General features: G+C 52.7%; 1 protein-coding gene across 2 annotated transcripts; it reads right to left on the minus strand.

The window, feature by feature from the left end:
- Positions 1-2,299: 2,299 nt before the first annotated feature.
- Positions 2,300-13,136, minus strand: GFI1 (growth factor independent 1 transcriptional repressor). 2 transcript variants are annotated; one of them, XM_059377194.1, is made up of 7 exons: positions 13,079-13,136; positions 10,604-10,810; positions 10,130-10,312; positions 7,871-8,358; positions 7,623-7,760; positions 6,198-6,363; positions 2,300-3,694 (listed from the first exon to the last, which is right to left on the minus strand). In XM_059377194.1, the coding sequence occupies exons 2-7, from the start codon at positions 10,716-10,718 to the stop codon at positions 3,516-3,518; spliced, it is 1,269 nt and encodes a 422-aa protein (XP_059233177.1). In that variant the 5' UTR covers positions 10,719-10,810; positions 13,079-13,136; the 3' UTR covers positions 2,300-3,515. The 2 variants fall into 2 exon arrangements, with proteins under 2 accessions (XP_059233177.1, XP_059233176.1); XM_059377193.1 differs by lacking the exon at positions 13,079-13,136 and adding an exon at positions 10,958-11,034.
- Between the last annotated feature and the right edge of the window lie 634 nt (positions 13,137-13,770).

Here is a 13,770-nt window from a genome sequence, read left to right on the forward strand (position 1 = left end):
TACAAAGTAGTCAGGTCCTTTCAGACCTTCTTCTAAATTCTCTTCTTTCTGTTAAATTATCAGGTTTAACAAGCAGGAACACAACAAAATGATGTGGGTCAAATCACTATCGCCACCCAATTTTTCAAGGGCAACGGCACTCAAGAATTTACCTGGGAGTGGTGATACTTTGCTATGCCTTTAATTAAGGTGGGCCTTTTAAAACTCAATTGTTCCATTCGTGTCTCAAATCAATCAGATGAAATTCACCTTTTACGTGGCCTGAATCCTGATAGCTCAGCACACCTGATAGGTAATTTAATCATCTCTGGTGTAGATGAACGCAAACTCAAATTAGCTAGTGAAAGAGCTGGTCTTCTCTGAGATAGCTGTGCTTTTCCACTTTTATGCAAGAGCTGAGCTTCACCAACTGGCTAGCTGGAGGTGTTATTAAAAATTTAGTGAAAGAAACAAAGGTGTGCTCTGGTGTCTCTTGTTACCCTTTCTACTGTTACTCCGGCAGACAAAAGGCATAGAGCCTGCCTCATGAATAATGTGACACGGAATATTCACGATCTATTTTTAATGGAGTCAGGTAATAACATTAAAAGAGATATTTGCAATCTTCAAATTTCACACGGTAACAGTCACAGTAATTTGTTTTGATTCTGAACTGAGGATACCAGGATGTGGTTTTTTTCCCCTAAAAAGGCATACTGTTAACATCAAATTTACAACTTCTCATTATAGCATAAACAAGGATTATGAAAATGGCCCAGAAGTTCTATGTCATAAGAGAAGGATAGGACAGATAACTAGATTTCAATCAGTCTACTTACCTCTTGATGCAAGTTTACTTTTCAAACCAGGTCGGAAATAATCAACTAGTGTGCACAGTGAATTCTGTGGGAAGGATGTTTTGTGATCTTTATTCATTGGGAATTTTGTTTCCCAGGACACTAGGAAGAGGTTCATGGATGCTGAACTGGTTCACCCATCGGTTCTGGAAAATTATCTTAAACTGCATTATAAAAAAATTTAAATTTTGAATGACAGTAAACTGACATGGAAAGACATGGTGTTGAAAACCAGGTGAACACAACCAAGGACTGAGATTTGGTGAGAATGGAGAAAAGCAGTGTCGAAGCCCCCTTACCCACCAGCTCAAGCAAGTCCTATGTTCAATTGGTTTCCTAAAGTCTCGAGCAATTTCTCTTCCGATTGTGCTCTAGAAAGCAGACGTGGGTAAAGACTTGACTGTCAAGATGAAGCAGGATTTTATTTTCTTTGCTTATTTACCTACTATCTCAGCAAATGCCTACTAATCTCCTATTGTGTGCCAGGCACTGTTCTGGGAGCTAAAGCTTCAGCAGTGACCCAATAAATAAACCTCCACAGGACACAGTGCTCCTGCTGTGTCCCCACCACCTAGAACAGTGCCAGGCACACGTTAGGTACTTAGTCAATATGTGTGAAGTTGATTTGAACTGAAATGGACAGTCTACTCACGGTCACCACTGAACCATGCATAGCTTGGCTGGGAGACGTTAGAATGAGCACAGGTAGTCGGCAACTAGGTCAGGACCTTATTCCTTTATTCTGGTTTCATTCTCATAAAGGACTGATTCATGCAAGAAACTCCCACAGGTGGGATAGAGCCAGAAATAACCCAAATTCCAATTTTACTGCCCCTGATGGGTCTTTAGATTGAGACTTGCCTTAGGTGAGGCAACTAACCAGTATCACATACTTTCTCTCCCTTCCAGTCTCGACAGAATCAAATAGTCAGGGTTGGATTGGAATGACAGAACCGTATCCACATTTTATGGTCAAGGAAATTGGAAGCAGGGAGGCCAAAGAAGGTGCCTAAGTCACACAACATATTGGTGACAGAGGTTTGACTAACACTCAATTTCTGGACCTAAGACCTGTGATTTCTTTATTTATCTGGAGCCGTCGGGCCTGTAAAAAAACAAAAACAAAAACAAAAAAACCCCAAACCCACCCACCATCCAACCAACAAACAAAAGCAGCCCTAAGTCCTCAGAAGCACCTGTGTTCATGTGGACCCACTAGCGACTTTATAAGGTAGGAGCTTAGTTTTGTATACCTAGTTTTTCTGTTAAGAAAGAAAGGATCTTAGACGTATAGAAAGAGAAAGCAAATGAAAATCGGAGCAATTGGATTTTACTCTCTTCTGGATATTGGCTGGTCTGCTTTGCTTTTAATACCCCACTGTGGTTTCTTTCAGTGTCAACTCCTGCCACAGACTAAAACAAAGGTCTTTCCCAAATTCCCTGCCTAAAGGAAAAGCAATAGGTCAGAGTCTTAATACTTTATTAACTTAAAACGTCATTCTAATAAATACGTATTAACAAACATAATGCACTCCAGAAGATCTAAAAACATTTACAGACCTCATCAAAGTAAAAATACCACTTTTTTTCTCTATAGTACACATGAAGGGTCACTCCACATGCCTGCTAGCTTAGACATCTTAAAAATATCAGCTTAACAGTAAAAAACTGAATATACACACGGATCTTGGAAGTATCTCTTCAGCTATTTTGTTGTTATGTTTGATAAAATCCAAACATGTCAGAAAAGAAGAGTTAAGATTTTGTTTGGTCTTCTTAGAATTCCTTAGGAGGGAAAAAAAACAGGTTCAGTCACTTGGGGGTTCAACTGTTAGCTTCTGAGGGCAGGGGCACAGCCGTAACTTTAATCTCTGGCTCCCCAGTGCCTAGCACAGGCCTGGGACCTGGTGGTCGGTAAACACCTGCTGGGTGAGGGGATAGGATCTTGTCCAGAGGTCGTGTTCTGTCCTCCCGCCTGCAGTGATGGAGCCTTCACAAGCCTCCTGCAGAGAGGACTCTCCTCTCCTCTCCTCACCTCACCAAGTCCACGTTTCCTCTGCTCCTGCCTGCTGCAGGCTGCCCAGGGTACTTTGTAATTTCAAAAGTATGAAGCTCCTTCCCCACATCATTTCCGGAACCAGTCTTCGAGTAGGAGAATTGATGCCTCCAAGATTGACAGGCAGCACCCAGTAGAAAGGGGTTAACAGACTCCCCAGAAAGAAAGAAAAAAATAACACTCATTTTTCATTCTAGGTAAAAGCATTAGCACGTGTCCACCTTGTAAATGATGACTTCTCCTCCACACAAGTATCTGGGGTGGGGCAAGAGGAGGGAAAAAACTCGAAGAACTTTCCTGTCTGTGGAGCAGGGCTGGGAATGGGAAGAACTTCAGGGCCCGAAATTTTAGCTGATCCCCTCTTAACCTCGAGGCCTGAGGTGTCCAGGAGCCTATTCAACATGTCCAAAGCCCAGTCAGTCATTTGGTTCCCCCTCTGGGCTGAACTTTGAAAAGGTAACTTATCCCTTCTTGCAGTTCCCGGAAGTGAGGTGAAGGGGCTCACCCTGCTGGGAGCTCTGGACTGGACTGGAGGGCCTGGGAAGTCAGGCGTGGACGGTGGCAAGTGGGGAGGCTGCCCTCCGTAGTGTTGTGTAACGGCTGCTTGCAACCAGCCAGGGCCCTCATTTGAGCCCATGCTGGGTTTCCCGGTGCCGCCTGAGGTCCACCTTCCTCTGGAAGCCCTTCCCACACAGGTCACAGCCAAAAGGCTTGAAACCTGTGTGCTTACGGCTGTGGGTGATGAGGTTGGAGCTCTGGCTGAACGCCTTCCCACACACCTGGCATTTGTGGGGCTTTTCACCTGTGAGGAATGGAGGAGGGGAGGGGGGGAAGTGTGTGAGTTTATGATGAAGCTGCAGGGGACTCACTGTGGCCCACATGCTCTTGACAGCAGCTGGCTGCATCACAGTGTGAGGCCTTCAAGCGACTTGGAGGGTGACGTGTTGCAACCAAGTCCTGGGAAGTCACGGGTGCACCAGGTGAAAGGGAGATTTTCTGAGTGTGGGCTCCCAGCAAAAGGCCTCAAACCGTTTCCTGCTAAATGGAAACAGCAAAGGCCACGTGCCCAGACTCACAGCTGAATCCACCCTGGCAAGACACCCTTGACTTTAGAAGCAGAGAGCACCCGCAGCAGATGTTCAATGTGGGGGCGGGGGCCATGTGACTCTGCTCTAATTCAGAGGAAGTTTTCAAATCTGTGTTTCCAAGTGGGTGTTGGTTTGTATGGACCAGTGAGCCTGCACTCTTTCTTGCTCTTGAAGGACAGTAGAATGTATCTGAAGCATAGACATGTTTCAAAGTCTTATTTTTAAAAATCCACATTTGGGTCACAAAGAATTTCTTAAATAGTGGATCCTTTCCAACTTGGTTTTACTTTCTTTTTATAAGGATTCTTTATATCCTAGCAAGTCTTCACCATAAATTAATAACTAACAAAGAAAAAAAGTTTCGGGGGCGCCTGGGTGGTTTGGTTGGTTGAGCCTCCAACTCTTGGTTTCAGTTCAGGTCATGATCTCAGGATCATGAGATCAAGTCCCCTGTCTGGCTCTGTCCTCAGCACAGAGTCTGCTTGAGATTCTTTCCCTCTTCTTCTTCCTACCCTCCCTCCACCCTCTGTCTCTTTCTCTCCCAAATAAATAAACAAAAATCTTAAAAAAAAAAAAAAAAAAGGAAAAGGAAAAGTTTTGCCTTTCCCCCCCTAGTTCATGTGCTGTTTAATATTTGGGTAAATAGCATGAATTTCCAAAGAGCCTCAGCATGGCATTACTGTCAGGGTTTGGTCTTAGAAAAGTGCACAAAATAGATGAGGTTTGTGTTTTTTGTTTTGTTTTCTTTTCTTTTCTTTTCTTTTTTTAATTTATTTAAGATGAGGTTTGTTTTTTTTTGTTTGTTTGTTTTTTAATTTTTATTTATTTATTTGTTTGTCATAGAGAAGCGAGAGCAAGCACAGGCAGACAGAGTGGCAGGCAGAGGCAGAGGGAGAAGCAGGCTCCCCGCCAAGCAAGGAGCCCGATGTGGGACTCTATCCCAGGACGCTGGGATCATGACCTGAGCCGAAGGCAGCCACTTAACCAACTGAGCCACCCAGGCGTCCCCATGGCTCTAATATTTACTCTCAGTCTGATCTTTAGTAAATCATTTCATCATCATGGTTTTATCACCCTAAGGCTACTTACTGGGGTGGAAGTGAAGATCAAAAGAAGGGATGGGGTGCCTAGGTGGCTCAGTGAGTTAAGTGTCTGACTCAGGTCATGATCACAGGGTCCTGGGATCAAGCCACATGTTTGGCTCAGCAGGGCTTGTCCCCCTCCCAACCCCACCATGCCCTTTGTCTCTCTCTCAAATAAATGACTAAAATCTTAAAAAGGGGAGGGATAGATTTTTTTAAAAGAAGGAATAGGTTTCAAAGAAGTTTGTAAATTATAAAGTATTATAATAGGTAAAGAATTACCATTATTATGACATGAACTTGCTGATATTTTGAAAAAGGCAGTAAATGAACAGAAGCTTTCTACATCTACCAACCCTAATGACTCTGAAAATAGAAAACAGTAAGCCATCAAGGTAATAGATATTAGAGGTCAGAAAGACCTGAATTTAAGTCCTGGCCCTGCCGCTTGCTGTCGGGGGCAGGGCCCTGGACAGGTTACCTGACCCTTCTGTGCCTCACTTTCCTCAACTCTAGAATGGGGATAAGGAATAGTCTCTACCTCCCAGAGTTCTTGTGAGCATAAAATGAGATAATACATTTAAAACATGCTTAGCAGACAGCTTAGTAATATTTACCCTGTTTTTTTCCTCCTCAATCAGAGTAAGCTCTTAGACTGCAAGAAATTCAGCCGAGACCACACATAATGCCTTCTGCTCCCCTAAAAGGCTGGGAGGGAGCTCTAGGGAAAGACCTCACTTTCTGGAGCTTAGTATTTCACCCAGAGCAGGCAGCAGTTGGAGCAGCAGCTAAACTAGAGGAAGCAGCTAAACTAGAGGAAAATAGTCTTTGCAAAGATGGAGAACCTGACATTGACCAGCTGAGTGGTTCTTCAAATGCAGCCCCACACCAAGTCCCCTCTGGGGAGAACCTTGTATGTAAATGAATCTAAGAGAATCTGCCCCCTTGTTTTCTTGAACGCATTGCAGTGGTTAACTCCATCTAGAAGGCCTCATCTACCACTCACTCTGTAGCCAGAATATCACAACAAAGGTGAATTATATTGGTGTCAGGGGGAAGAACAATGCTCTTCCATGCCAGCCTTCAGGTGTTTTCAGACAGGTGTTTTCAGACAAGCCAAGGGCCTTCAGCTTACCAGTGTGAATGAAGGTGTGTTTTTTCATGTCTGACTTCTGGTGGAACCTCTTGCCACAGTACTGACAAGGGTAGGGTCGGGTGTCTGAGTGGATGAGCAAGTGTGTGGACAACGTAGATGACCTCTTGAAGCTCTTGCCACAGATCTTACAGTCAAAGCTGCGTTCCTGCGGGTAGAAAGACGTGGCATTTCTATTGTAGTCATGAAGTCTGCCATCTTCTTCAGCACTACATCAACCACAAAATCCCCCAAACCAAGGCTCTCCCTTCCTTCGGGCTCCCCTTTCACTCGGCCTACCCCATCTTCCCTCTCCCCAGATTTATTTCCAGCCTTTGCCCTCCCCACCCCAGCCTCTTCCCCTTTAACACTTTTTCTACCCAAACACTTTTCACCCACAACCCTCCACACCCCACAGCAAAAAAGTATCCCCACCCTGCTTTTTTGACACCCATTTACAAACACTTCTCCACCCTCCTCAACAGGGGGTTTAGATCTCTGTCACTTGAGACCACCCCTCCCCTCCAGCTCCTGTTGAGATGGAAAAATAGTACTCTTTTTAGTAAATAAATCTCTGTAAGTAAGCATTTGCTTGTCATAGTTACTTGTGTACTTAATTGCTTATCTACCTTCTGTCACTCAATTAAACTGAAAAATTCCGGACCTGGTGTGTTATAGGGTTTTCAAGAGCCTAGCAGCTGGAAGTTGCACAACAAATATTAATAAAGGAATGCATGAAGTAATAGCAGGACAGATATGCTACTGGACGCTCTAAATGAGCGAACATGCCTTCTTTTCAGTTGGGAGGGGTCAGTAAAGATTAAGTGACAGCCATTTAGTGGAAAGACTCGAGACAAAAAAAATCCAGAGCTGGGGCGCCTGGATGGCTCAGTGGGTTAAGCCTCTGCCTTTGGCTCAGGTGATGACCTCGCGGTCCTAGGATCGAGTCCCACATAGGGCTCTCTGCTCAGAGGGGAGCCTGCTTCCTCCTCTCTCTCTCTGCCAGCCTCTCTGCCTACTTGTGATCTCTCTCTGTCAAATAAATAAATAAGATCTTAAACAAACACACACACACACACACACACACACACACACACACACAAACCCGGAGCTAATAAATCTGATATATCCGCATCAAGAGGGCTTAGAAACCCTCCTCAAACCCAGAGTAGTGGTCTGGATCATCCTCTGGAGGCTTATCAATGATGTAACACCAAACTCCAGGGCTGCCTCGAAGGCGGATCCGGCCACCTTTCCTTACACACCTACCTATGGGCAAAGAGACATAATGGAGGAGACTGGGGGCAGTCCGGGAAACCCAAGGGAAAAGCTGCCAGGAGGGCGGCCGGTGCTGCCTGAGACAAGCAGAACACTCCCGAATGCGAAAACCTGAACAGGGTCGCGCGCGGCCATGCGCGCCGCGCTTACCTGCGAGTGCACGGCTTTATGCTGCTCCAGGCTCACCGCGTGCCCGAAGGTCTTGCCGCACATCTCGCATGCAAAGGGTCTCGTGCCGCTGTGGGACCTGCGCACGTGCACCTCGAGCCCGTGCGGCGTGGAGAACACCTGAGGCGGGTGGGGCCGGGGAGAAGGCCGCTGAGAGGGGCCACGGGGCGCGGGCCGGGGGCGCGGGCGCGGGCGCGGGGCCGACAAAGCCAGGCGCGCGAGAGCCTCACCTTGCTGCACTTGATGCACTTGTAGGAGCCGCCGCCCAGCAGCAGGCGGGTGCACAGCAGTTCTGACTCCACCTTGACGCCAACGCCCTTGTCCGCGTGCAGCCCGTGGCCGCGCTCCGAGTACAGCCCTCCCGCCGCCGCCGTCGGCCGCTCGTACAGCCCTGCCGCCGCGGGCCCGAAGTCGCCGTACAGCCCCAGGCCCGCGCCGCCCGCAGCGCCGCTTCCTGCGCTGCCTGCCCCAGGCGCCCCGGCCCCCGCGCCGCCCGCAGCCCGCTCGGGGCCGTAGAGCGCCGCCGGGTGGCCTGGCTCCGGGGCGCGCTCGCAGAAGAGGCCCAGGCCGGCCCCGCGCTCTAGGGCGGCGCACGGCCGGTAGCTGTGCACCAAGTGCCGCAGGTCAGAACCCGCCAGACCGCTCCAGGAGTACGGCTTGAAGGGCAGGGGGAAGGGCTGGGCTTCGTCCAGCGACGGGCACGCCGACTTCTCCGAGGCTGTGGAGGCACAAGGGGGCGTCGGGTTAGTCTTCAGACGGCGGGGCGGAGGCCGCTCCGTGGCGTCTGCCAGTCGCCGGGCACTGGCTGAGTGCTCCGTGCGCCCGGCGCCGCGCTAGGTGCCATAACGCCCCCAGGATAAAACGCGCACCAGGTCTCTGGGGCCTCGAGGATCACTGGAGGCGGCAGGGCGGCAAACGGATAATTAAAATGACCTCGGTAGAGGAGATGGGTAAATTCGGCGCCAGGGGAGCGGAAGTGTTAGGAGGGTCTTTTCTGGAGGGACCCGAGCACTTCGCGGTCCCGCAGAGAAAAGCGCGCCAAGCTGTCTGTGCTACAGAAATGTTCTGAGCTGAGCTAAGCGGGAGAAGGTGGCCACCGTTAGCGTCTGGACAGTCCTCCTACGCAGAGGATTCAGCGTCCAGCACCATCACTCTGCCGGGCCCTACAGGTTCCCACTCCGTCTTTTACTTTCCGGGATAGATAAGAAGGGAAGGAGAGGACCAATAAAATACGGCCTGGCCTAGCGAAGACATCTGTTTGAAAAACAAACAAACAAACAAAAAACACAAAACGGGAAGGTGTTAACATTCCTAACAGTTATTAAATAGCCATTGCAGGTAGCAAAGGGGCAGAGGGAAGAGGGTTTGGAGCTTGAACTGCCTGCCAAATACTCCTATTCTCATTATTGTCATAGTTATATGGGGGGACCCCAAATTTATCAGATAATAACAATTTACAATTATGGTTTAGCCACCACCTACCGGGGACATAGCTTTCCCATATTCGTGGCCTTCTGCACGCCCTGCCCAACGTGAATTTTTATAAAACAAAATACCCAAGCTCTGCTCTCTGCATTTTGCATACGGATTTACAAATCTGTTTCCACCACACACTCCAGGCTAGCGGTTAGTGTGACAGGCTGCACCCCAGGTTTCTGTCGGAGAGATTCTGGTGACATCCAGTCTTGCAGGCCTTGTCCTGAACAGCCAACTAGAATCCTCCAGTCGGAGGCTCCAGACACACTCCCTGGAGTTACGGCTTTAGCCAAGTCAATGCACTGAGTGTGGGCTGGGGTTGGGGCTATCTTTTAAAACTAGTAAATGCAATCTGGAAATAACAGGCACTTGGCAGAATCTGTCTGGTTTGGGTTCTCTTTCCCTGGCCAGAACCCAAGACTTGCTCCCACCCAACGTTTGCTCAAACCTCAGCTGCTGTCTAGAAATGAAGTCAATGGCCTGGTCGCCAAGGCTGGGCCAACCCGGCAGAACGAAAACTGAAACAGGCCCCCAATCCGCACGTAGGAAGATTCAGAGAAGGGCAGAGATTTTCGTCCCGACCCTTCCTTCCCGCTTGGCGCCCAGCTCCACCAGGCCCGATGCTGCGGGAGCCAGAGGAAGTTTTAAAGACTGCCCAGTTCTCCGTTTGAGACTCAGGGATCTGGGTTTTGGGATTCCAGCTCTTTCTAAACAGTCAACTGATGAGAAAACGAAATGTCGAGGTTGCTGTCGGTCAAGACGACTTGTTTTCTCTCCCCAACAATCTCCGTCGAACGAATGTTAGGAAAGAACAACCCGGGTTCAGCCGCCTCGGAGCTAAGCAGCAAATAGTCCCAGAAAAGCCAAATGCCTGCCCCACAGGCCCTTCACCCCATGAACAAGCTCTCTCCGCTCGGAAAGACTCTCCGCCACCCATTTAACATTTCTCCACCCACAGCCGCCACAGTTTATTCTCTGCTGCCCCGGCCCCAGAGCTCCCAACAGGTTCCTACCTGGAGACACAGAAGGCGATGGAGGCCTCCAGAAATCCTCAAACTCTGAGCTTCGGTCGCAGACGCTGCCCTCACAGCTGCCGGGGGATACGGAGGATCTCTCTGGGGCCTCAGTGAACTGTGACTCGGGGGACAGACGACCCCGGGGCTCCGTCTTCGCCCCGCCTGCGCTCGAGGCGCTGCCTGCGGAGAAGAGGGAAGATAGGAGCTCAGGCTGGGCCTGATTGGGCCCAGTGGTTCTCAAGTGGCGCCCCCCAGACCGTGGCACCCCAGCGTCCTCCTCTTTTCCCAGACCTGGCGGGAGCAAAAAGGCCCTGGCACCTCGGCAACAATCCCGGAAGGCACGCGGACGGTAGGAAACGAAAAGGCAGCAAACGGGGTGTCAGGGTCTCCCTGCCGGGTTCCTGCGTGATGGTGTGGCGGGGCTCAGAATCTATATCCCTGGGAGCCCCGTCCGGCTCTCACACTCCGTACCTGCTCCGCCTGGCGCCAGGACATTCTCCAGGCGGAGGGAATAGTCGGGTCCCGGGGAGCGCGGCTGGTGGTAACTGTGAGCCTTCTTGCTCTTGACGAGGAACGAACGCGGCATGGTGGTCGGGCGCGCTCTCCACTCCGCTCCCTGAAGTGGCAGTCAGCCCACTGTTACCCTGAGGGCTGGCTCAGCCCCAGCTCTCCGCAGACCTGCGAGAGGAGAAGAACCGGATGGAAACGCGGGTCCGCACGCCCCGGGGCCCGGGACTGGGCAGCCGGGTGGAGAGAGAGCTCCGGCCGGGAGGAGGGAGGAAGGCCCGTAGGAGGAGGGGCTTGGCCCCGCTGCGCCGCGCTCACCAGGTGGCACTCGGACAGGTGGCGCGAGCCCGCCGCCGCCGCCACAGCTGAGCGGTAAAACCCGTCCCGGGGCCCAGGCTCAGGCCTCTTCCTTCTGCCCTGCCCACACCCCTTTGGCCCCTCCCCTTCCCTAGCAAAACTCGGTCTCACAATCAAAGTCACCGGAGAGCTGATGTCCCCACCTGTCCAGTTACCCTAAACTCGATCACTCACTGCCTGCCTGGCGCTGTTTTCGGCCTGGGGAGGAGGGCAGGGACGCGCTGATCAATTTAGCGCTGGGAGATGTGTTCCTGGTGGAGGACCGGGAGGGGGCTAGGAGCCAAGCCCTCCAAGATCCCGCTAGAAACTGGAGGGGGGTGGGATGGAAGGAGCGCACTAGGCCGACTGAGGAGCAGGGTCGGGTGACAACAGCAGAGGGGCTGAGGGCAGCAGAGGCAGGAGAAAAAAGCCAGGAGAGAAAAGGAACAGGAAGGTGGTGGGAGGGGGTATGACAGAGAACCGACCCCGGCCCCCGGTGGAGCTCGCATCCCGGTGATCTCCCTCCCTCCTTGCTCGTGCCTTACACGAGGAAAATGTTGGTTTGGAGGCGCAAGTGCGGCGGAGGCAGGCAAAGTCTGCGGCAAGACATTCTAGACCATGGAGACCTAACCTCGGAAAACCAAGTCTTAGGAAAAAGCACTTTTCGTTCTGCTCACCGAAAACCTTCTTTGGGGGAAGTCGAGCCCGATTCGCGCACGCCGGCTCTGAACGGCGCGCGGTCTGGAGTCCGAGGAGAACCCACAGTTTAGCGGAGCCGGAGAGCGTAAGGTGCTCCGTGGCGGCCAGGGCGCGGGGGTCCAGGCGGGGGCCTGAGAGGGAGCTAGCAGCGGCGCAGCTCTCATTAACCCCCAATCAGTTCACCTAATCCCGGGGTCGAAACTTGAGCCCGGCGGTTAGGCGGGGCAGCGCCTCCAGCTCAGCGCGGGGCTGCTGGGGGCGGAACCACACCGGCTCCTAGGTCTGGGGAAAACGAATTTGCCTTCCTCTCGATGGACGCCGGGTTCACATGGGAGAGCAGGCTCCTCGGGCACAGCGGCTGTCCATGGTCTTGTCTAGTTCAGAAACAAGGGTGCTGGGGTCGCAGTAAGACCCCTCGTCCTTGGCCTTCGCGAGGCTTAGGCTGCCAGATAAGGAGCAACGCGGCTCTCAGGGCAGGATGCAGGACCTAAGTCTGCCCGTTGGCGCTCCGAGTTCAAAACGAGTTCTCAGGGACTGGTTCCTTAGAGGGCATTCCACGTCCCACTGTGGTGGGGTGCCACCTGTCCCCGTTTGAGACCGTCCCTAAGGTCGAGGCTTGGACGTGCTGGGGCTGCCCCAGGACGCCGTTCTGCCACCACAGTTTCCCCTGGGCCTCTGCGTGAGCTGCCACTTCGGCCGTATAATTAGACACCACAAATGCAAAAACGAATTCCTTAGACAGACGTGAAACTCAGAGGTAAAGGAATATGGGGTGAAACCGTCTCGAGGGCCCTGCTGAGGTGTGGGTCTGCGTCGGCGCGAAGTCGGGCGGAGCCGGGGGAAAGGGGGACAGAGGAGGAACTGTCCCCTCGGGCGCTGAGCCTGTGCTGCCTGGGACCGCGCAGGATCAGGCGGGCACAGAGGCGTCCTCTCCACCCAGGCCGAGCCCGGCGCCCCTCTCTCCTGCAGGCTGGCCCGACCCGATCCTGGGAGAGCGGAATGGATTGGGTGGGGGTGGTAGGGACGAGGGCTGAGCGCGTGGGAAGGCTACTTCGCGCAGCAGCTGGCGGCGGGAGGGCGGGGCGGCCCCGGGGCGCACGCGGGCCGAGGCTTCTCTTCACCGTCTGGGCCCGGGAAGGCGGGAGTGGAGGCGCTGAGGGACAGCCTCCCGAGCCCAGCTGCCACCGCCTCCCCACCAGATGTTTCCTTCCCGGATGAATCCTGCTCCCCTGCGCCCAAATCCCTGGCGGATAGGGTTCTCGGGGCTCCCGCACAGTGGCCAGCAGCGGGGGGCAGGGAACCCGGCGGCGCCCTCTGGTCGCCCCCGCAGTGGCGGTGCCGGGTTTTTTCCCCGCTGCCGCCCCCAGCAGGGGGGCAGGCGCGGAACTAGCGCAGCGGACCTACCTGCGGGGTCAGGGCGCGGGCACTGCGCTCCGAGAGTTTTCAAACTGAGTTGCTTTCGGGAGAGACTGCGCTGTCTCTGACTTTTTTTTTTAATCTCCTTCCGAGCTCAGCCCCCAAAACCACAGGCTTCACTTCCTGAGCGTTAAGGAGTAGCTCTCTTAGACCTCTCAGACCTGCCCTCCCAACCCCCAGTCTGGGCGCGCTCCTTTGCGCAAGGGGCTAGGAGGCGGACAGGGGGCCCGGCCTTTTCAGCCGGTCTCCCAGGAGGTCCTCCGCGTTTTTGCTCTGTGGGACTGCGGGGGATGGGGAGACGCGGAGGGCACTAGAAATGACTCAAAAGAAAACGAACCATTCTTGACTCTTGGGAGACTTCCGCAGCGAGAAGAAGTCACAGATTCAGGACACAGATTGACTGGAGAACCAGCTCCGAGGAGGTCTCCCCGCCCCCCTGGCCCGGGACACCCCCACCCCCAACCCCAACACCGGCCGCCTGCTTGGGCCGTGCCGCCCCCGGGTCAGGGCCTTGAATCACCGGCGGGTGGTGCCGCCGGCCTGGAGCCCGGCAAGTGGCCGCGGCGTCCGCAGAGCGAAACCTGCCCCGCTGCCCCGAAATAGCTTGTTGTGGAAACACTTCGGGATAAATACGCCCAACAAGGCTGAAAATACCTTGACACCCAATCCGAGAGGTTTGC

This window comes from Mustela nigripes, chromosome 14, assembly GCF_022355385.1.
Source record: "Mustela nigripes isolate SB6536 chromosome 14, MUSNIG.SB6536, whole genome shotgun sequence".
NCBI classification, from domain to species: domain Eukaryota; kingdom Metazoa; phylum Chordata; class Mammalia; order Carnivora; family Mustelidae; genus Mustela; species Mustela nigripes.